Below are 19908 nucleotides of genomic sequence, written 5' to 3' on the forward strand. Positions count from 1 at the left end.
CCCCCTTCTGTATAAATACTTCCCCCCCCGCCGCCCACCGGGGGGGGACGCAAGTTGGTCAATATTGACCACGTCTCACTCACACACCGGTGAACCCTCACTCCTCACTCCTCACTACCTACCTCCTACCTCCTCTCCTCCTCCCCTCCCCCCCCCCTCCCTCCTCCTCCTCCTCCTCCTCCCGCACCTTCACAACTTGCTCCTCCTCTTCTCCGTCACTCTCGATCTCTGGGGCAAGTAGCATGCCTTGCACTGCAAACAAGGTGAACAAGGAGGAAGGAGGGAGGCGGAGCTAGCACCTTCCTCCTCCATTGCCTGCACTTGTTCGCTTCCGAAATCCGTAAACTGATGGAAGACGGCGTCATGGTAGAGGAGGACGAGTCAGGGAAGGAGAAGCAGTGAACGTAGAGCGGTGGAGGACTGGAACTGCAAGCAAGGACAAGCAAGGAGGGCAAGGTGGGGGGGAAGGAGGATGGAGGAGGACAGCAGGAAATCACATCGAACGCGCTGGCTCCACGCTGCACGGAGCTCATCGGGACTTCATCTTCCCATCCGGCACCTACGTCGAGCGGAGAGGAGGAGCTCTGTAAGAAGCAGTGAGGATGCGCGTCCTCGGAGGGAGGGAGGGAGAGGAACCTTGGGAGCAAGAGCATTGCTTGCGAGGGCCTCTAGCACCCACTCGTCATGCGCTTCCCTGAAGGAGTCGTCGGCGAGGAAGAGGGTGTCTCGTCCCGTCAGCTTCTTGAGGGCCGCGTGCTTCGCCTCTTTCTTCGTGGGTTTCTCGATGCGGGGGTGATGGAGAGTCTTGAAGAGTTTGGCTGGAGGAGGGAACATGTCAGAGGAAGGTGAGGAGAAAGGATCAAGAGAGAACTTGAGGAGAGCAGATGAACATGAGAAGACAAGGTGAGAAGACAAGGTGAGGATGAGAAGAAAAGATGAGAAGGGACGGTGAATATTCTTACGGGGAGGAGCAACGAGCTGTCTTTCTACAACTTGATCGAACGTGTGGATCGTGTTGAGCTTGTCGTTCGGCCTGACCTGCTCACAGCAATAAATCGGCGACAAAATTTACCTCCTCCCTCCCTTTTTCTTCCTCCTTCTGTCTCCCTCCCTCCTCCTCCACCACCACCACCTCCTCTTCGTCTTCCTCCTCCTCGTGCTCCTGCTCACCTTGTTGATCTTTCGGTCCTTCCTGGGAGGCTCCTGGTTGCTCGACCTCTCCTTCCTGTCCTGCTGAACTATCTCCCTCACTCGCGGCACCCTGCCTTTCCCCTTCCACAGGCTCTTCCCCTCCGCTGAGGCCTTGCTCACACCTGAGAGCAGGTGAGAGAGCGTGCGGGTAGGGGATGGATGGGAGTTCATGCGGAGGAGGAAGGAAGGAAGAGGGAGAGGACGTTCAGGACGAAGATCAGGACGAGGACGAGGACGAGGACGTTCAGGACGAGGACGAGGACGAGGACGAGGACGAGGACGAGGACGAGGACGAGGACGAGGACGAGGACGAGGACGAGGAACGAAGAAAGAAGAAAGAAGGAAGAAGGTGAGAGCGAGAAGAGAGGAGAGCGAAAGGAGGAGAGAGGAGTGGGGTGAGCGAAAGGAGGAGTGGGGTGAGGAGTGGGGTGAGCGTGTCGCGAGCAGCAGAAGAAGCAAGTAGGAGGGACTTACCAACAATCTTGGAGAGGTCGAGAGAAAGGTTATCTCGGGAGAGACTCCCCTCCTTCCCTTCCTCCTTGCCTGAACGAGTTTGACACGACGGTTGCCGAGCCTTGTCCTGCATTCCTCTTGACTCGCGAGCAAGCAGACTTGCTGCGAGCACCTCGAACTTGGTCTTGGATAACCTCGAGTACAAACAACGAGAGAGAAATCTCCTCGCAAGAGACTTGAAACAACAAGTCAACGACATGGTCAACTGATACCGGACTCACTTGTATCATAACTGCTGAATTCTCCCTCCGCTCCATCAGCAGGATTTGCTGCTCCAGCGCAACGTTCTGAGGCAAGTGAGGGAGAAATTCGGAGCAAACAATTCTTTCTCACCCTCCTTTCAGTAAACTTGCAAAATGTTCGCTAGAAACACAAGAGTTGTCAGATGACGAGTGGGATTTGCTGGAGCACAACCTGTATAATACAAGCTGCCATGTCTTCTGACATCTTTCTGACAGTCTCTACTCCTGTATGCAAGGAATGAACAACAAACATCAAGACAAGTAATCATCTACCGGCCGATGATGACTTCAGAGAAGATAAGTACATCTAACAAAACAATGAGTACAACATCTGGAAGGGAGACGACAGACGTTGAGATTCTCTCGAAAAGAAATAAGGAGGTTCATCTCAGCGAACAGATTTCGCGCCAAAGATTTCAAAATCTCATGCCGGCCGAAATCTTCTGCTGAAATTCTCTCCCGGTGTTCAACCTGGTGAGGGGTGTCAAAGGAAGGTAAAACGAGTACAATCAAACATCACAATCAGACTTTGCTTGACAAAAGCGATGAAGCTGGGACTGAGCTTGCTCAGAATGTTGTTGTTGCCCCATGACGAGTTTTCTTTCATCGCTTCCCTCATCCTCTTCATACTCTTGTTTGCATACGGTCGATTTCCAGTCGCAAAGAGAAAAGCAAGCATGCCAACAGACCAAATATCCAGCTTGTGAGGGTCTGAAACCTCCTCCTCCTCCTCCTCCTCCTCCTCCTCCTCCTCCTCCTCCTCCTCCTCCTCCTCCTCCTCCTCCTCCTTTTCATTGCCGTCATCGTCGCTAGAACTATCATCATCATCATCGTCTTCATCATCATTGTCACCATCATCCCTTCCGTCCTGTTTCCTGCCTCCTTTTCCCTCCCCTCTCCCCTTTCTTTGGCCCTCGTTTCGCCATCGAGAGGCTTCGGGAGCGACGAACTCGGTATCATCGTCAAGGGAGAAAATGGAGGTATGCGAGCTCTGCGCGAACAAGCCATATTCTCCGATCTTCAAGCATTCCACTCCCTCCTCTTGTCGACATGAGATGTTGTTAGGTTTGATACCATGCAGGATGAAGCCGAGGTCATGAACATATTTCATAGCGTCCATCAACTGCAAGCATGTGAGATAGGAGAGAAGAGTACATTGAGATGAGATGAAGTTCACCTGACTGACGTATCTGACGATCTTCCCTTCGCTGTGATCAGCATCTGCCATGATGTATGACAACACGTCTTGATGGTATGGCACTGCACTGATGACATAGAGGTTTGCAATGTCACAACAAACTTCGACCAAGTCTGCCACATTGATGTGCCGCAATTTCCGAAAGCTCTCCAGAGACGATCTCAAGAGAAATTGAAATTTCTTGGATCGCTGAGGTATCGTGACAAGGGAACAAACAGATTTGTCTCGTCGCCTCCTTGCCTCACTGACCATGAAGGATTTCTTCACAGATTTTGAGCCGAAGACATCAAACAGTCTGAAGAGCCTGGCAGAATTCTCATCTTTGGCCTTCCAATACTTGGACCAAGACATCTGAATCCTCTTTGCAGCGTCATCTTCACTGCATTTGTGTCTTTCTATAGTACAATGATCATCTTCTACCCTTCCTTCTGTTCTCAGTCCATCGTCCCAATCTCCGTCGCCTCTCCCCTTGGTATCTTCAACTTTCATCTCCACTGGTGACTTGTCTTTGCTTTGCCCATCCTTTTCTTCCTCCGTCTCACTGCCGCCTCTTCGAGCCTTGCGATAATTTTTCCATGTCCCTTGAATCTTGCTTGCTGCAATTTCTGAACTGCTTGTCTGATCTTTTGCACAAGTTTCTAACAAGCCAGATTCTCCCTTGCCATTCACCTCCTCCTCCTCCTCTTTCACCTCCTCCTCTTTCACCTCCTCCTCTTTCACCTCCTCCTCTTTCACCTCCTCCTCTTTCACCTCCTCCTCTTTCACCTCCTCCTGCTTCTCGTCTTTCTTCTCCTCCTCCTCCTTCTTGTTCAATCTCTCCACTCGATTCACCCGCTCTGGCCTTGGAATCTCCTTCTTCTTCTTTACGTTCCGATCCGTCAGAAATCCCCGAGCCTTCTCCTCCCCCACCCTCTTGTTTCTTCTCATCCCACTCCCCCTGAACGTTCTGCTACCTCTCGCACTGAACGGCACTCCATTCTTTCCTATCTTCGTCCTGAACTCCAACAGCTGCTTGCGAGCCTCCTGCTGACTTCTATCTTCCTCAAGTGACGATGAAAGCGCCAGGCACTTCCGGATCCGATCTGCCGTCCTCCTCCAGTTCTTCCTCGCTTCCTCGAGCTCAGCTGTGTTCCTCTGCACCAGGGAGGGTCGAGTCTCAGCACGAGGCTGCGTCTCCTCCCCCACCTCTTGCTTGTCCCAGCTCAGGTGGCGGAAGAACTCATTGAAAGTTACCATCGTCTCCCGCGACTCTTTGATGTTCATGGCATGCAGCAACTCGCTGCTGCGAATCTTTCCTTCCATCCTGAGGTTCTTAAGACCTCTCTCGACCTCCTGCACGCTCAGACTGTCGCCCCTGGACGTTCCCCTCTCGAAGAACACGAAAACTTCGGCAACGTCGTTGAAGCCTGCTTGCTGGAACAGCTGCTTCACCTCCCTCAAGATCTTCTTCTTCCTCTTCTCCTCCTCCTTCTGCTTCACCGAAGTGGCATGCTCCTTCTCCCTGGCCGGCTCCCTCGTCCCCGCAGGATCTCCTGCGTCCTTGCTCGTGCTCGCCTCCTCCTCTTGGCCCTCTGTGTCGTTCTGTGGAGGTATACCCGCCTCCTCTTCTCTACCATCCTCCTCTCCCGCAACGAAATCTCCTCCCTCCTCGCCAGCATCGGCGGGTTCATCAAGGGGCGAAACAGGAGCAAAGTCCTCTTGGACCTCGCTCCCGTGCTCTACCACCTGGTTGACATCTGCAACTTGCGGACTTGAAGCTTTCGCATCGTGACGCTCATCTTGAATCTGTCGAGTGTTTGCCTTACGATTCCTCGCTCTCCACCTCCTGTAAGTCCTCTGGATCAGAACAGCAGAGAGAATCTGTAGGCGGAGAAGTAATTCAGGATCAAGCTCTGAAAGATCCTCCTCCTCCTCCTCCTCCTCCTCCTCTTCTTGCCCCTCCCCCTGCTCCTCGTCGTCGTCATCTGAAGAGGAGATGTTGCAAGGGTCTACCACAGATACAACCTTTCTTTCCCGTGCTGTGCTGATACTCTCCCTATCCTCATTCCTGCCTTGTGACGCGTTGCGAGCTTTCTGGAGGTCAATTTGCTCGATGAGAGCTATCCGCTCTTCCGTTCTTGGGGTGTGTCCTTGAGAACCTCTCGAGATTTTCTTCTCCTTCTCCTCAACATTGAAGCGCACATTCCTCCTCATTGAATGTTGCGTTTCCCACAGTCTTAACTCAGCCTCGCCATCAACCTCATCAACATTTTCATCTCGGCCTCGTACTCCTCTCTCCTCCTCCCACGCCTTCTGATCCTCCGCCTCCATCCCTCGCCCTTCCTTCTCCTCCTCAGCACTTTCTTCCTGCCGATCTGCTGCTGTTCTTGATGAGAGCTGAAGAGCGCTCTCGATGATGTCATCCAGCACGCTCTTTGCTATCAGACCTTTCTGTCGCTTCTCCATCTTCTCCGTTGCTTTCACTCTGTCATCAAGCGCCTCCAGCTGCTTGCGAAGACGCTCCACCTCCTCCCGTGCATGCGCAGCTTCTTGCTCCGCCTCCTCCCTCCTCCTCTTCTCCTTCTCTGCCTCCTCCGCCGCCAGCTGGAGCATCAGGGCCTCTCTCTCCAGCCTCTCAGCCTCCGAGTCGAACTTGTTGGTGAACTCTTCGGAGCTCTGAAACTGGGCAGACGCTGACATCATCATCTCCTCCTGCTCCTGTGGCGGCTCTTCTCTTATCTGCTCGTCGAGCCTTTGGGACGGCTGGTGAGTTTGAGGCCTTCCCTGCTCCTCCTCCTTCCTTAGGGGGAGGTCAGCATCAGAGGAGACGTCGCTACCCCATCCTTCTTCCTGCTCCGACTGCAAGTCAGGGTCGACGAACTTGACGGATTTTCTTTGAGTTTCCGCCGTCCTCTGCCTTTGTGAAAAGGGCGGGGCCTTGGCTCTCTGTCCTTCTCGATGAGGTTGATCAACAGGCTCCTCCTTGGTAGTCTTGGGCTTCAGCAGAGATTTTGAGATTGGAAAGTCTTTGCGCAGACTGATCTCTTTCTCAGCGACAGAGTTCGTAATGTGTTGCTCACGATGCTTCCAAGCTTGTTCTATGAGATCATCCGTCACCTCGTCCAAGTTGTCCTCGGCTTCTTGCTTCTCTGCCTTCACTTGCTCCGGTCCAGGTTTCTTCCTGCCTTGGTTTGCATGCTCCCTTCTCCTCCACCTCCTCCCATCCTCATCCTCGTCATCGTCTCCCTCCTCCTCCGCCTGAGCAAGCTCCTGCTCGGCCTCCTTTCTCAGCCGCTCGACCTCAGCATTGTAATCCCGAAGGAAGAGAGGCGACGCGAGTCGATCGATAGGACTAGCAGTCTGGGAAGCTGAGTGCGGCGCACCCTCGACCATAGACGCTTCTCCCTCTGCCTCCTCCTCCTCCTCCTCCCCTCCCTCCCTCCCCTTCTTAACGTGCTTCTCTTCACTTCGCTTCCGCGCTGTCACCTCTCCATCTGACTCCTCCAGCTCCGGTCGAATCACAAACACGTTGCTCTCCTCCTCGTATCCCTTCACCACCCGGCGCTTCGGCTCCATAGCCTGCACGCTCACATCTGAAATCCAGCTCCTGCTGGTGTACGGCCTGCCCTCTGCCTGCTGCTGCTGCTGCTGCTGCGCATATCCTCGTGCAAGGATGATCTCTTTCTGCATGCGAAACTCTTCCTCTGTCAGAACATTCTCGTCCAGCAGAGCCTTCGCCTCCCTCAGCGCTCGAATGACGGCCGGGTCCATCACAGCAGCCGTCATGGAAGAACTGAGCCTCCCTGTCGACTGACGAGGAGAGGAAGTAGCATGAGAGTCAAACGTCTCCTCGTGCCTGGAGGAGAAGCTCTCTTCCCCCCTGGACCCATAGCTGCTCCTTCCTCTCCTGCCTTGTCCCCCCGAGACACTGGACCTCATTTTCGTCTCCTCCTTCTTGGTAAGCAGCGACTCGTTGACCCCCTTGAAGAGAGAACCCTCTGTGCTCGAGCTCCTCTCCTTCCCTCCCTCTCGCTCCTCCCTGCCTTCGCCCCACTTGGCTTTAGGAGCTCGCTTCGGCATTCCCAGGGAGAGCAGGAACGGGTCCATCCCATCCTCCGCTTCCCTCTTAGGGACAGAAAAAAACGTGACCTCCTCGCTCCTCTTGGGAGGAGCAAAAGCGACCAGCAACGCATCAGCTTCCTCGATGGCCGATGCAGGGTCGGCTCGCCCCTGATTACTGTTCTTCATCTCCTCCTTCTTCTCCCTCATTCCCATCACCACCTTCCCATCCTCGTCCTCGTCCTCGTCCTCTTCAGGGAGAGGTTTCACTGTCCTTGTTCGATCGAGATCTTCGACCTTCCTTCCCCCGTCCTCAACTTGCAAGATACCTGAAGGCTCCTCCTCCGTCTTGGAACTTTGTTCCAGTTTCAGCGGTGGGCCTTGAGAAATTGTTCTCCTCCCTTGCGTTTCCTTCTCTTCCCTCTCCTCGTTCTCCCCCCCCTCCTCCTGCGTCTCCTCCTCCTCATGACCGTAAGGAAGGATTTCCCCACAAGAACAATATTTGTCGTCAGGTCGGTTTGGTTCACCACATGCAGCGCAAACCTGAGCACCCTTGATATCCACGCTTCGCTCCAGCTCTTCTCTCTCCTCCTCCTCCTCCTCCTCACGCTTCTGACGTTCGTCTTCACTCTCCTCCTCCTCTGACTGCTCCTCCCGTTTTGACCATTGAGCAACCTTATCATTGTACAGGATGGCTTCTTGGTCCTGGTGAGAATGAACCTTCTCATTGGCGAAATTCTGCATCCTCTCAAACTTCTGCTTTCTTGCCTGACTGACCAGATCCCTCTTGTCCACTAACAGGTCAGATTTCTTGACAGACTTCAAGTTCTTCGGAGTTGGCAACCTTGCGTTCTCTTCTTCAACAGCCAGACGGCTCATCGCGTCTTCGACCTCAACCTCCTCCTCCTTTGGACTGAGAGGTCTCATCTCACTCTCAGAATCCGACTCAAAAGTTCGATCCTTGCTCGATCTCTGGGGTGCGATCTTTTTCACCATCCTCGCAGGTCTCAACTTAGCTTTCTCCTGCTCCTGCTCGTCACTTTCCTCTGATGACGAGATGTCCTGCCGAACAACAGGAGCAACCTGACTTCTCTTTACCCTGCGACGTTTCTCACTGTCATTGTTCACCACTCGCTGCTGGGAGACATTGCTATGTGAGTTCTCATCGAAGTTGGTCAATTCAGCCCTCAGAAGCATCAGCTCTCTCTCCAGCTGTAGTCTGTCTGCCCTCTCTTGCGCAATTTCTGGGTCCTCCTCCTCTATCACCTCTTCCTCCTTCCCACCATCTCTGTCTTGCTCTTCATCATCATGGTCTGGTTGGCTGCCCCTGATCCCTTCCCCTCTCCTTCTGCCTTCTCCTTCCGCAACGGTAGCATCCCCGTCATCCTGCAAGTCCTTGTCAAACCTTGCCGGAACTTTCGAGTTCGATTGGGAGGCAGCCTTCGCCTTGAGAGGAGCTAGTTTAGCTTCTGCCCTCAACAGACTTCCTTCATCGAGGTCGAGATTGATTGCACTCATCCCATCTCTCTCAGACCCTGCCCTTCTGCTCTTCGTGAGGTTCGCATCCGGGTCGAGCAATCCATCAGTCACATTGGGTCCCCTTCCAAACGTATCCATCCCATCCAACTTCGTGATCCTCCTGGGTTTGTCGCTCTTCCTCGCATTTCTCTTGGGCGCGACGATGTTGTCAGGAGCTTCTTCTTGCTCATCCTGTGCTTGACTCGCCGTGAATTTTGAATGCGCCTCAGACGGTTTTTGCGATGGAGAGGCTACAGTGCCTTGCTGTGTTGTTGCCATGACCGTGTGGCTCGAGGAGCTGTACACAACGGGGTCCATCTCTTCTCCATCCTCGTCATCGTACACTGCAGCCTGCTTCCCGCTCCCTCTGGCCCTGCTCTCCTCCACACCGCCAGCGTTTCTGCGGCGAGCTGTGGTCCTCGACAAAGTTGAAGGGAGGTCCTGAGGGGGCTCGGAGGCTAATTCTTGAGCCTCCATGCTCCCGTCTTAACACGTTTCAAAGTTTCGTCCTGATTTCATAGCGATCCTGGTCCCTCATGAAGCTGTAAGAGTTCAAGCATCAAACGGGATCTTGACCTTCGAATGGACTTGAAGGCAGCATACAACAATGCTACAACCACGAGCAGCTCCTTGCAGACTACACCGCTCCATGGTGAGCATAACGCCCAAGGATCAGTCTCATCCCCCTCCCCCTCCTTCTCCTCCATCTCCCGCCATCTCCTTCCAACTCTCTTCCCTTCGCCTGTCAAGCCGTTGCTGCCATAGCGAGGGACTGGGCGGGGACGAGGGTAATCGGTCAGAGCGGGGATGAGTTCTTTGTCGGGTGCAATGCGAGGTTGGGGGGCGCTACACTTGGTGGGTAGGAATGGTTGGAGGGCGGTGGGGCTGGCAGGAGGAGGCGCTATGGCAGCTGGAGCTTCGATGCTTCTAGCAGCTCCTCGCTCGCACTGCTCATCAGATGCTAAGAACGGCAAGTCGTGGTTTGTCAAGCCATGGACCAGCTTTCAGGCAGCAGCGTCGTTGCCAGACAAAGTAAGTGCCTTCCTGTTGTGATCGAGGAGCTGTAGACTTCCACCGAATGATCTGACGATCAGGTCCCTGGATACGAGCGCGTGCATGTCATCAAGAGGACATATTTCACGATATCATTGTTCACACAGCTGAGGGACTTGAATAGTTCTCAAGAGATATTCGTGAAGTCCGCCAGACACCTGATATCAATCATTCTCAGCGAAGCTTTGAACTTCGTTCCCTTCATGCCGAAGATCGTCAACACACCAGTGGACGGCGCTACTTACACGGGGCTGGAAATGACAGATGTCGAGAACTTGTGCGTGGTGAGCATTCTTCGCGCTGCCGACAGCATGGCGGACCACATTTCGCACCACCTGCCTGGGGTGAATGCTGCATCTGGTTCATAGGCACTTGTGCTGAAAACCTTCTTCTCAGTTGCCTGTTGGGAAGATTCTCATTCAAAGGGACGAAAAGACAGCCAAGCCGAATGTCTTCTTCAAGAAGTTTCCCAAGAACATACAAGCGTGAGTAGATGATCCCGGTGTCTCGTGAGTTGAAGGATATGAATCGACCAGGAAGCGAGTAATCTTGGTCGACCCTATGCTAGCTACAGGGGGGAGTGCAGCAGAAGCTATCCAGGTAAAAACTCCCCAAAGGATGGCCCTTGCTGATGCACATCTGGTTTCAGATATTGAAGGATGATGGTGTACCGGAACACTGTATCCTCATGGTTTGCATAGTCGCAGCAGATGAAGGGCTGCAGCTTCTCACCAAGAGGTTTCCTCAGGTCTTCTCTTTCCGCCCTTGGACGCAAACATATCGATCTGATCCCTGATGCAAGGTTCGAATCGTTTGCGGGGAAATCGACAGGGGATTGAATAGCCAGAAGTACATCGTTCCTGGATTGGGAGATTTTGGGGATAGATTCTTTGGCACAAACTGACAGTATCGCCCTGAAAAATTGCAGACCAAGCTCTGGTATGATGAAACGATTGTTTATCTCACTGATCTAACTACAAACAAAACAAATCTACTACACCAAATTTAGAAACAAACCTGAATATAGAATACTTTAAGATCTACTTGTAATGTGAGTGCTAATATAAAGTTACATTGTGCGGAAGAACTTTCCATTGCTGCCGGCATTATGAGTCAAGAGTTGACACTTGACAGGAGGGCAGCCAAAGTATTCAACTTCTTCATTCGCAAGGTTTAAGTACAATGGTGTCAGTTTCTATGCGTTCGACTAATGACTAAGGATCTATGGTTTTAAACTAATGGTCTTTGCACGCTTATGGCGACAAAACTTACAGGTACGAATCTCGTTGTTGCACTGAGGAATGGTGTAATCTGATGACGATTCAATTTCTGAATACCACGAAAACAAGTCAGCACGGAGTTTTTCAGAAAGCAATAACTCACAAGAGATCTGAGATTGGATCCTTTGCGGCAATCTTCTCATGGGAATTCTTTCCTGTGCAAGTAGAACAATCGCACATACTATCTCCACTAAGGCTGGCAAGGTTGTGGGGTTGAATGTCAGATGTTTCTAGAACCCAGGCCATGGATTCTTCTGAAGCGAGGCTATCTTCATTGTCTCCCACTTTCCTTGCGATGTCGTAAATATTCTCCTGACTGTGAGTTTCCGAGTCTGCTAAAGTCTGATTCAATTCTCCAAACGTGGCCATCGAGTCTTCGCTAGATGCGAAACTTTTTCCAGATTGCTGCTCTGTATTTTGACCAAGGTACGCATTTTCCTTCTCATCTACATGATGAAGAGTCTCTCGGGCCTTCCTATGTTTTGATTTGAAATGCCTTGTCCGCGAACGAAATTTGCGCTTGCCTTGATATCTCTGAATGACGTTGCGTTGATTTAATTCCGTCAAATCAATGCTGCAGTTTTCTTCGTTAAGTTTCCATGCAAATTTCCGATTTCCTCTAATGTTTACATGATGGTCGCGGTCAAGCAGATGGATATGCACGTCTCTTCCTTCGTATAACACCAAAGACCAACCTCTCGTTACCAACCCACGACCATTCGGATTCTTGACCTTCCCATCTGATACTTCCAAAACAACTCCTGCTGACCATCCATCTGTCTCTGGAGACCACTTTTTGTCCCATTTGACGCAGACCTGTGATCCTTTGGAGACTACAAATTCATTCTGCACGTCACGTGCTCGGTGAGTTGTGAAGGCATGCTTCAATTCATCACAGTCTTCTCCACCCTGATCATAACCTTTTACCCCTTCTGCCGATGTTTCATGTGAGAGACTGAAGGGTTCGAAGCTTTCTGCCATCTCCTTTCTCTCCTTAGCAGCCTCTGCAAGCTTCTCTGTCGTGCCCTTGACTGCGACTGCCATGAAGCGAATTCCGAACACAAACTAATAAACATGACCCTCAATTGACTACCCCAACAATGACATCCACTACCGGTACTTTTTACCTTTCTTAACCCCAAGATTCAGCTAACCCTACCCTACTTTTGGAAGAAGGTCATCATCGTAGGCGTGCTACCCCTACCGGGTACTGGAACCATGCAAAATAGGGTACGTGGTATCAATGATACCGGTTACTTTATCACAATATTTGGGGGTAGGGGTAACAATATAATCTTCATCAGGAACTTTTGAGAGGCCCCGAAAAGAGCTGGTAGGTTTGGAGGAGAAGTACGAACTATTGACGGTATAGGAACTTGTTTTTGTAAACCAAACCCTCTCTAACTAAACCTAAACTAATCCTGTTGTTCGATAGAGTAGTGGGGCCATGGCGGTGGAACGGACGCAATGGCTACCAGTCGGAGTGTAACGACAAACAGAAGACGAGAACAATGCAACTTGGAGGAGAAGAAGAAACAAATGACACTGACCGTTGTGTCCCCAAAAGAAGAGTGGGAATAACGTCGATTTTATCCTTCCTAGCACTTGTTTTGGCCTCTTGCGAAGCATCGTGGACCTCAAATACGCCTGTTGCCCTTGCTTCGAGAGGATCAAGCAGTTTAAGCTTGAGACTTCGAGGAGGAGCTGAAGGACAAAAAGAAAAACTTTCAGACAAGGAGGATCCTGTTTTTGAGGCCAGTTCAAAGTCAAGCTTTGCCAAGAGAGATAAGCTCCTGGAACTACAGAAGGAAGCACAAGCAAGATGGAAACGCGAGAAGGCACGCGATCTTGATTCTTTTGTTCATCTTATAGATGATATTGCTTTTAGGTGTTTGAAGCAGATTCACCTGATCAGAAAGACATCCAAAAATTCTTCGTAACATTTCCGTAATGCATATATGCAACACTTCCCGGCTTCGCTAACTACATGGATTGTAGATATCCGTACATGAATGGGCTCTTGCACTTGGGACATGCCTTTTCATTGTGAGATCGATTCTCTCTCAACTTTTTGCAACGTTGTTTGGTGGGAATGATTCCGAGTTCTTTAGAACGAAAGCGGAGTTCGCAGTAGGATATTACAGATTGAAAGGTTTTCTCTGCCTTTGGCCATTTGGCTTTCATTGTACAGGTTTGTCATCTCCCCTCATGGATTTGATCATCAAAGATATGGGCAGCAATAACATCGTAAAAACAGGAATGCCCATCCAAGCTGCTGCAAATCTACTGAAACAGGAACTGGGAGAAAGCGGTGGGCATTAAACCTCGTTTCACAAGAGATGCACGATTGTCATGCTCGGATATCTGCAGGTTGTCAATCGGATCTGGCTTCGGTTGGAAAGCAAAATACTTCGACGAGTGCAGGTTGAAAACGGATTTGATCTTTTGAAAGTTCTGAATTCTATTTGACGCAGGGAAATCAAAGAGTCAGCGTCAGGTTCAACCCCCGTGTATTTATGCTCGGCCACTCAGAAGTAGCCCCAGGTTTTGTTGAGCATGGGGATCCCAGAGGAACAAATTTCACTGTTTACAAATGCGTCTCATTGGTTGGAATACTTTCCTCCAAAGGTGAAGGTGGCAGGAAAAGAAATGAGCGGAGCTGAGATATGACAGGCCAAAAGAGATTTACAAGAGATGGGTCTCAAGATAGATTGGCGAAGATCATTCATTACGACTGAGGTTTGATTTCTAGCATCTGCATAAGTGCTTGCTGCAGTACCTGCCTGACTAGATATCAGGCTTCTCCGTGGTACGACGCTTTCATCAAATGGCAATTCAGAAGGCTTCAGGTCTGCGAACCTGAGCTATCATTTCGTCCAACTTTCTCGTCCTCTCCTGAGATTTGAAATGCAGTCTCTGGACAAGATCAAATTTGGAAAGAGACATTCAATCTATTCGCCTTTGGACAAGCAGATCTGCGCAGATCATGATCGAGCGGTCGGGGAGGGAGTCTGTCCGCAATCTTATACGCTGATCAAGATGAAAGTAAGTTTCTTTTGAATGACGTAACACTTGCGGTGACATTGTACAAAACAAGTTGTTGGACACATCCAACAAAGTGTTTGAGAACATCTCTTCCTACGACATATACCTGCTTGCCGCAACCTTGAGACCAGAAACAATTTATGCACAGACAAACTGTTGGGTCCTTCCACATGACAAAGATGGTAACGACGTGACATACGGGTGCTATCGCTCGCATGTTGCCAACGAGCTGTTCATTGTCGGCGATCATGCGGCTCGCAACATGGCGTTCCAGGGTTTGAGTCCCTCCTTTGGCGTCTCTGAATGCGTCGCAAGAATCCGAGGACAGGACCTCCTAGGGCTGAGAGTTGCTTCTCCCATCAGCCGTTTGGGAGAGCTTCGCATTTTTCCTCTCCTCAACATCTTCATGGACAAGGGGACAGGAATCGTAGCTTGTGTTCCTTCCGTTTCTCCCGAGGACCACATCGCCCTGCGTGACCTCGAGGCGAAGCCTAAATTTCGTGCCAAGTATGGGATCGAGGATAGCTGGATGGAGGGGCTGCGATCGGACACTGTCATCATGGCCCCGTACAAGAAGGATAAGGGGGGAGACAAGGAGGAGGAGGAGGAGAAGTGCGAGTGCATTGCTGAGCGAGCGTGTGAGGAATTCAAAGTTGCATCGCAGAACGACAGGAATTCACTTGAAATGGCCAAAATCAAAGCATACAAGATCAGTCTCAACGACGGCTCAATGACAGCCGGTCCCTTCGCTGGTCAACGAGTGAAAGATGTGAAAAATCTGATCAGAGATCAATTCATTGCAGAGAATTTGGCGTATGATTTCTCGGAACCAGAATCAAAGGTGAGGATGAGGCGATGGTTGATCTGTGTGACATGATGGAGAAAATATATGATAATGACGACCAAGACAGCAATGACGACCAAATTGAGAAGTAGGAAGAAGAGGAAGAAGAGAGAGGATGGAAATGACGATGGCGATGATAATGATGATGACGATGGTGTTGACGATAATGATGAAGATGACGATGACGATGATCAGGTGATCTCGAGGACTGGAGATACGTGTGTCGTGGCTCTTACCGACCAGTGGTATTTGAACTACGGCGAAAAGAAATGGAAGGCGCAGGCAAGTAGATTGGAGAAGTTTCTTCACTTCTACAACTCCTTTCCTTCCTTCCCTCCTCCTCCTCCTCCTTTCCCTCCACCCCCCTCCCCCCTCTCCATCCCCCCTTGCCGATCCCTCGTCGCTGCTGTCTCCTTCTCCCCTTACACGTCTTCCCACCTGCTCACCTGCTCACCTGCTCCTTCGCTTCTGCTCAACATTCCACTCATCCTTCCTTCCTCATCATCTCAAACCCACTGGCACAGGTGGAGCAGCACATCAGACAGGAGATGGAATTCTTCAGCTCAGACACCAGAGGACGCTTCCTCTCCGCCATCGACTGGCTGGAGGACTGGGGCTGCTCGCGCTCCTTTGGACTGGGAACGAAACTGCCGTGGGACGAGACTCAGGTCATCGAGTCGCTCTCCGACTCGTCCATCTACATGTCATTCTACGCCATTGCGCACCTGGTCTCGTCGTCCTCCCTCCTCAATGATGGCGATGAGGGTGCAAGCGCAGGAGCTGGAGCAGGAGGCAAGGTTGATATAGACCCTCACCTGGTCCCTGACGAGGAGTGGGATTACATCTTCCTGGATGCTCGCATGCCGGACCAGACTGTCATCCCGCAGGAACGGCTGAAGATGATGAGGACAGAGTTCAGATTCTGGTACCCGGTCGACCTAAGGGTGTCGGGCAAGGACTTGATTCAGAACCACCTTCTCTTCTTCCTCTACAACCACATCGCTATCTTCCCGCCTGAGCGCTGGCCGAGGGCTGTTCGCACCAACGGGCATGTCATGCTCAACAATGACAAGATGTCAAAGTCCACGGGCAACTTCCTGACGCTGCGCGAGGCTGTCGACCTTTACTCGGCTGACGGGATGAGATTTGCCCTCGCCTGTGCAGGAGATGCAAACGAAGATGCGAACTTCGAGCATTCAGTTGCCAACTCCGCTATCTTGAAGCTCACGTAATGATGCGCTACATCAGTTCGTTCTCGTCTTGATGACAGCGTTCACCCTCCCTCCCTCCCTCCCTCCCTCCCTCCCTCCCTCTCACTTGCCTTCCTCCCCTTCCCTCCCTCCCCTTCCCTCCCTCCCTCCCTCTCCCTCCCTCCCTCCCTCTTTCCCTCCCTCCCTTCTCCTACTTTCCCTCCCTCTTTCCCTCCTGTTCATTCTTCCTACTTGGCCCCCTGAGTTTTTTGGCAGGAATGCGTTGAGATTTTTTGAGACTTCAGTTGCGCTGCTAAAGGTGAGCCAAGAATTCCATGTCTTGACCATCACATCACAGCACACCACATCACATCACATCACATCACATCACATCACATCACATCACATCACATCACATCACATCACATCACATCTTCTTCCGTTTGTTTCCGTTCCCTTCGTCTGCTGCTTCTCAGCTCTCTTCCCTCTGCCCTCGTTTCGACCCATCTCAACTCACCTGATCTCACCAACTTCGTCAGGGAGAGAGCGGAGAGAAAGATTACACAATTCGCGATGAACCAGAAAGTCTCCACCTTGCCGATCGCATTTTCAGCAACGAGCTAGCAAGGTCTGCGAACATGATTGTTCATCTTTCACCTGAGTATGAACTTGTCAGGTACGCACGGATGGCAGACAACCACTATGCAAAGCAACAGTTTCGAGATGCTCTGATCTGCGGCTTTGACCTTCTGCTAGGCGCAAGAGACAGGTCAAACTCATCGCGCCCCTCGTTACTTGTGATGTCAACCCGTACAGGTATCGCAACATGGTGCGAGCCATGCACGATGGCGGCTATCTGAAAGATCTCCTCCTCCGCTTCCTTCAGTACCACACCGTCCTCATCGCCCCCATTTGTCCGCATTACGCTGAGCACGTCTGGTCGATGCTCGGTGTGAAGCAGAGCTTGTAATGGGAGGTGACTGAGATGGCAGGAAACGCGGATAGTGTGATGCATGCAAGATGGCCTGAAGTCAAAGAAGAAGATGCAGGTGCGGGGAGCAAGTTGGGTTGTCGTCAGATGCCTTAGGTCGAGGTGACATGGGCTGGGAAATCTGTGAATGTGCTATGATTTCGACGAGTGAGATGAGCTGAGAAGTGTCTTTTTGTGTTATTTTGTTGACCAGTGCCATGTCGTCATGTTGACATTTGACATGTCTATCAGCACTTACCAGAATGACCAACTACATCGACAAGCTCGTCGTTGAGCTAAGTGAGACTGTACGACCGCGCCAGCAGCTGGTTGACTGGGATCATGTCAGGGTTGCAAGTGGAGAAGATGAGCAAGAAGCAGAAGGTTGAAGCCGTGGAGATTTTCATCTCTACCTCCTGCTCCCCCTGGCAGGTCACTTGCTTAGAGGTAACCTCCTCCTCCTCCTCCTCCTCCTCCTCCTCCTCCTCCTCCTCCTCCTCCTCCTCCTCCTCCTCCTCCTCTCCCTTTCAAGTTGTCGATTATGGTGTCCTTGTTCACTCAAGACCCCTCTGCTGATACACTTGTATTGTGATATTCTGTGATGTACTTGTATGGTGATATCCTGATGTAGGTATATTGTGATATTCTGATGTAGCTGTGTTGTGATATCCTGAGTTACTTGTATGGTGATATCCTGATGTACGTGTATGGTGATATTCTGATGTACTTGTATTGTGATATCCTGATGTAGATATATTGTGATATCCTGGTGAAGATGTATTGTGATATCTTGGTGAAGATATATTGTGATATCCTGATGTAGATATATTGTGATATCCTGATGTAGATATATTGTGATATCTTGGTGAAGATGTATTGTGATGTATTCCGACATCCTTGTAACATGCATCTCAGATTCTTCGTAATCACTTAAAGGATGGGAAATCGTTCGACAAAGAATTCAAGAAAAGCCTGCTGAAACACCCTGACTTGCACAATCTGAGCAAGGCCGAGGTCCTCCTCCCTCCTTCTCCTCCCTACTCCTTCTCCTCCATCCTCCATCTCCTCCCTCCTCCCTCCTCCTTCTCCTCCCTTCTCCTTCTCCTCCCTTCTCTTCTAGTTACACTTCCTGCTGTTCCTCTCCCCTGACGCCGTTACCCCTTGCAGACGAAAAAAGTCTTGCCTTTCGTGCAGTTCCGCATCGACGAGTTTGAGCAGAGGGGGGAAGAGGTAAGAAATTCTTCCCCTCCTCCTCAAGGGATTGACTTTGCCTGCAGGCCTTCGAGGACGGGGTTCCCTTTGAGGAGGAGGCAGTTGTGCAGGAACTGACCTCCTTCCTCCTATCGGAACTTCCGCTCTCCTCTGTCAAGGTGTGCGACTCCTCCTAACTCTCCTTCTCCCTCCCCTTGCCTGTCTTTACTTTTCCCCTCCTCCTCGTCCCTTCTCCTCGCTCTGCGCGCCTGCGTCCGCCATCCACGACCTTGCTTTTATCCTCCTTTCCCCCTCCCGTTCCCTTCCGTCTTCTTCCCTTCTTTCCTGTTCTTCCCTCCTCTTCCTCCCCCTCCTCTGCTCCTCTCGATGTCCGTGAACGAGGAAGCAGGTCGTGAGATGGCAGGAAGAGCATCAGCAGCTGGTTGAGCGACCGCTGCCTGGAACTCCTTCCTTCCACTTCTCGTGAGTTCTTGAGGAAATGGAGACTAGGACGAGGAAGAAGAGGTGGGGGAAAGAGGGGGAAGAGGAAGAAGAGGCGGAGGGGGGAGAGTAAGAAGAGGGAGAAGGGGGGCGGGGGGGGGGGGGGGGGCCTCCCGTGTAGATATGAAAAGACAATTTCAAGTAAAAATATCAACCACGTCTCTCCTTGACACCCTCCACTGTCACAAAGAACCTCCTCCTCCTCCTCCTCCTCCTCCTCCTCCTCCTCCACCACCACCACCACCACCTCTACCCACTCTACGCTCCTTCCTCTATCGTTCTCTTCTGTCATCCTGCCTCCTCCACCCTTGATCCTCCTCCCCTAGTTCTCGTCGTCCTCGTTGTCGGATACCGCACATGCGTCTGCTCCCTTCGCCTGCTGCCTCTTGCAGTAGTCCAGCAAATGATTCCTGTCCACCTCCCGCAAGCCCTCCGCCACTTGCTCAGCAAAATCCATGCCCTGATTCAGCAGTCAGCTCCTCCTCCACTACCACCACTTCTCGTCCTCCTCCCCCTCCCCCTCCCCCTCCTCCTCCTCCTTCTCCTCTCATTCTTCCCATGAACTCCTTTCCCATCCGCCTCCTTCCTCCTCCCCCTCTCTCGCTCTGACCTCGTACAGTCGGAGCAGGTGGATGATGGCGCGTTGGGAGTTAGCGGCGACCTGACTGTCCTTGTCGCGCAGGGAGGCGAAGACGGGACCAGAGGCAAACTGAAACATCTCCATGCCGAGTCGATCGATTTGCTGCAATCGACTTAGAGGCTGGAGGAGGAGGAGGAGGAGGAGGAGGAGGAGGAGGAGGCGGGGGGGGAGGGGGATTGGAGGGATGTCTTGATGGAGGAGGATTTGGGAGGTTGTGCGGGGGGAGGGGGGTAAAAAGGAAAGAGGGGGGAGACTTACGACAATCCTGCAGGCAAGTTTGAGCTCCACCAGCGCCTGTGCCTTCACTTCCGGGCTGCTGTCGCTCACAAGCTGCACCAGCCAGCGCCAGAGCTGCTGCTCGACCACCTGCTGCTCCGCATGCGAGAGGAGGAAGCGAAGAGCTCCTCCGATCACCTGCCAGGCATGAGCGCCAGACAGAATAAGGACCAGCAAGGGCAGAAGGACTGGGAGAAGGAGGATGAAGGAGGACGAGG

The 19908-nt window shown here is 51.7% G+C and overlaps 4 protein-coding genes across 4 annotated transcripts; 2 read left to right on the plus strand and 2 right to left on the minus strand.

Annotated features, from left to right (window-relative positions):
• Positions 1-859: 859 nt before the first annotated feature.
• GUITHDRAFT_133200 (hypothetical protein) lies at positions 860-9177 on the minus strand (the record flags this gene model as incomplete). The annotated part of the gene is made up of 9 exons (XM_005840424.1): positions 860-870; positions 963-1038; positions 1073-1162; positions 1252-1313; positions 1666-1879; positions 1926-1991; positions 2119-2171; positions 3021-3069; positions 3124-9177. 9 exons carry the CDS (start codon positions 9175-9177, stop codon positions 860-862), a joined length of 6675 nt encoding a protein of 2224 aa, XP_005840481.1.
• A 105-nt stretch (positions 9178-9282) lies between these two features.
• Positions 9283-10657, plus strand: GUITHDRAFT_101200 (hypothetical protein; the record flags this gene model as incomplete). The annotated part of the gene is made up of 7 exons (XM_005840425.1): positions 9283-9352; positions 9659-9732; positions 9795-10097; positions 10150-10238; positions 10290-10353; positions 10403-10501; positions 10556-10657. The coding sequence occupies 7 exons, from the start codon at positions 9283-9285 to the stop codon at positions 10655-10657; spliced, it is 801 nt and encodes a 266-aa protein (XP_005840482.1).
• A 475-nt stretch (positions 10658-11132) lies between these two features.
• GUITHDRAFT_133202 (hypothetical protein) lies at positions 11133-12077 on the minus strand (the record flags this gene model as incomplete). Its single annotated transcript, XM_005840426.1, has 1 exon — positions 11133-12077. One exon carries the CDS (start codon positions 12075-12077, stop codon positions 11133-11135), a length of 945 nt encoding a protein of 314 aa, XP_005840483.1.
• Positions 12078-13041: 964 nt separating this feature from the next.
• On the plus strand, positions 13042-18944 carry GUITHDRAFT_157023 (hypothetical protein; the record flags this gene model as incomplete). The annotated part of the gene is made up of 19 exons (XM_005840427.1): positions 13042-13079; positions 13145-13224; positions 13291-13344; positions 13519-13567; positions 13589-13661; positions 13707-13772; positions 13832-13882; positions 13947-14078; positions 14131-14919; positions 15118-15204; positions 15447-16150; positions 16789-16881; positions 16929-17062; positions 17105-17161; positions 17335-17426; positions 17467-17529; positions 18250-18312; positions 18360-18452; positions 18906-18944. 19 exons carry the CDS (start codon positions 13042-13044, stop codon positions 18942-18944), a joined length of 2757 nt encoding a protein of 918 aa, XP_005840484.1.
• Between the last annotated feature and the right edge of the window lie 964 nt (positions 18945-19908).

Source organism: Guillardia theta (genome assembly GCF_000315625.1).
Source record: "Guillardia theta CCMP2712 unplaced genomic scaffold GUITHscaffold_6, whole genome shotgun sequence".
Classification (NCBI taxonomy): Eukaryota; class Cryptophyceae; order Pyrenomonadales; family Geminigeraceae; genus Guillardia; species Guillardia theta.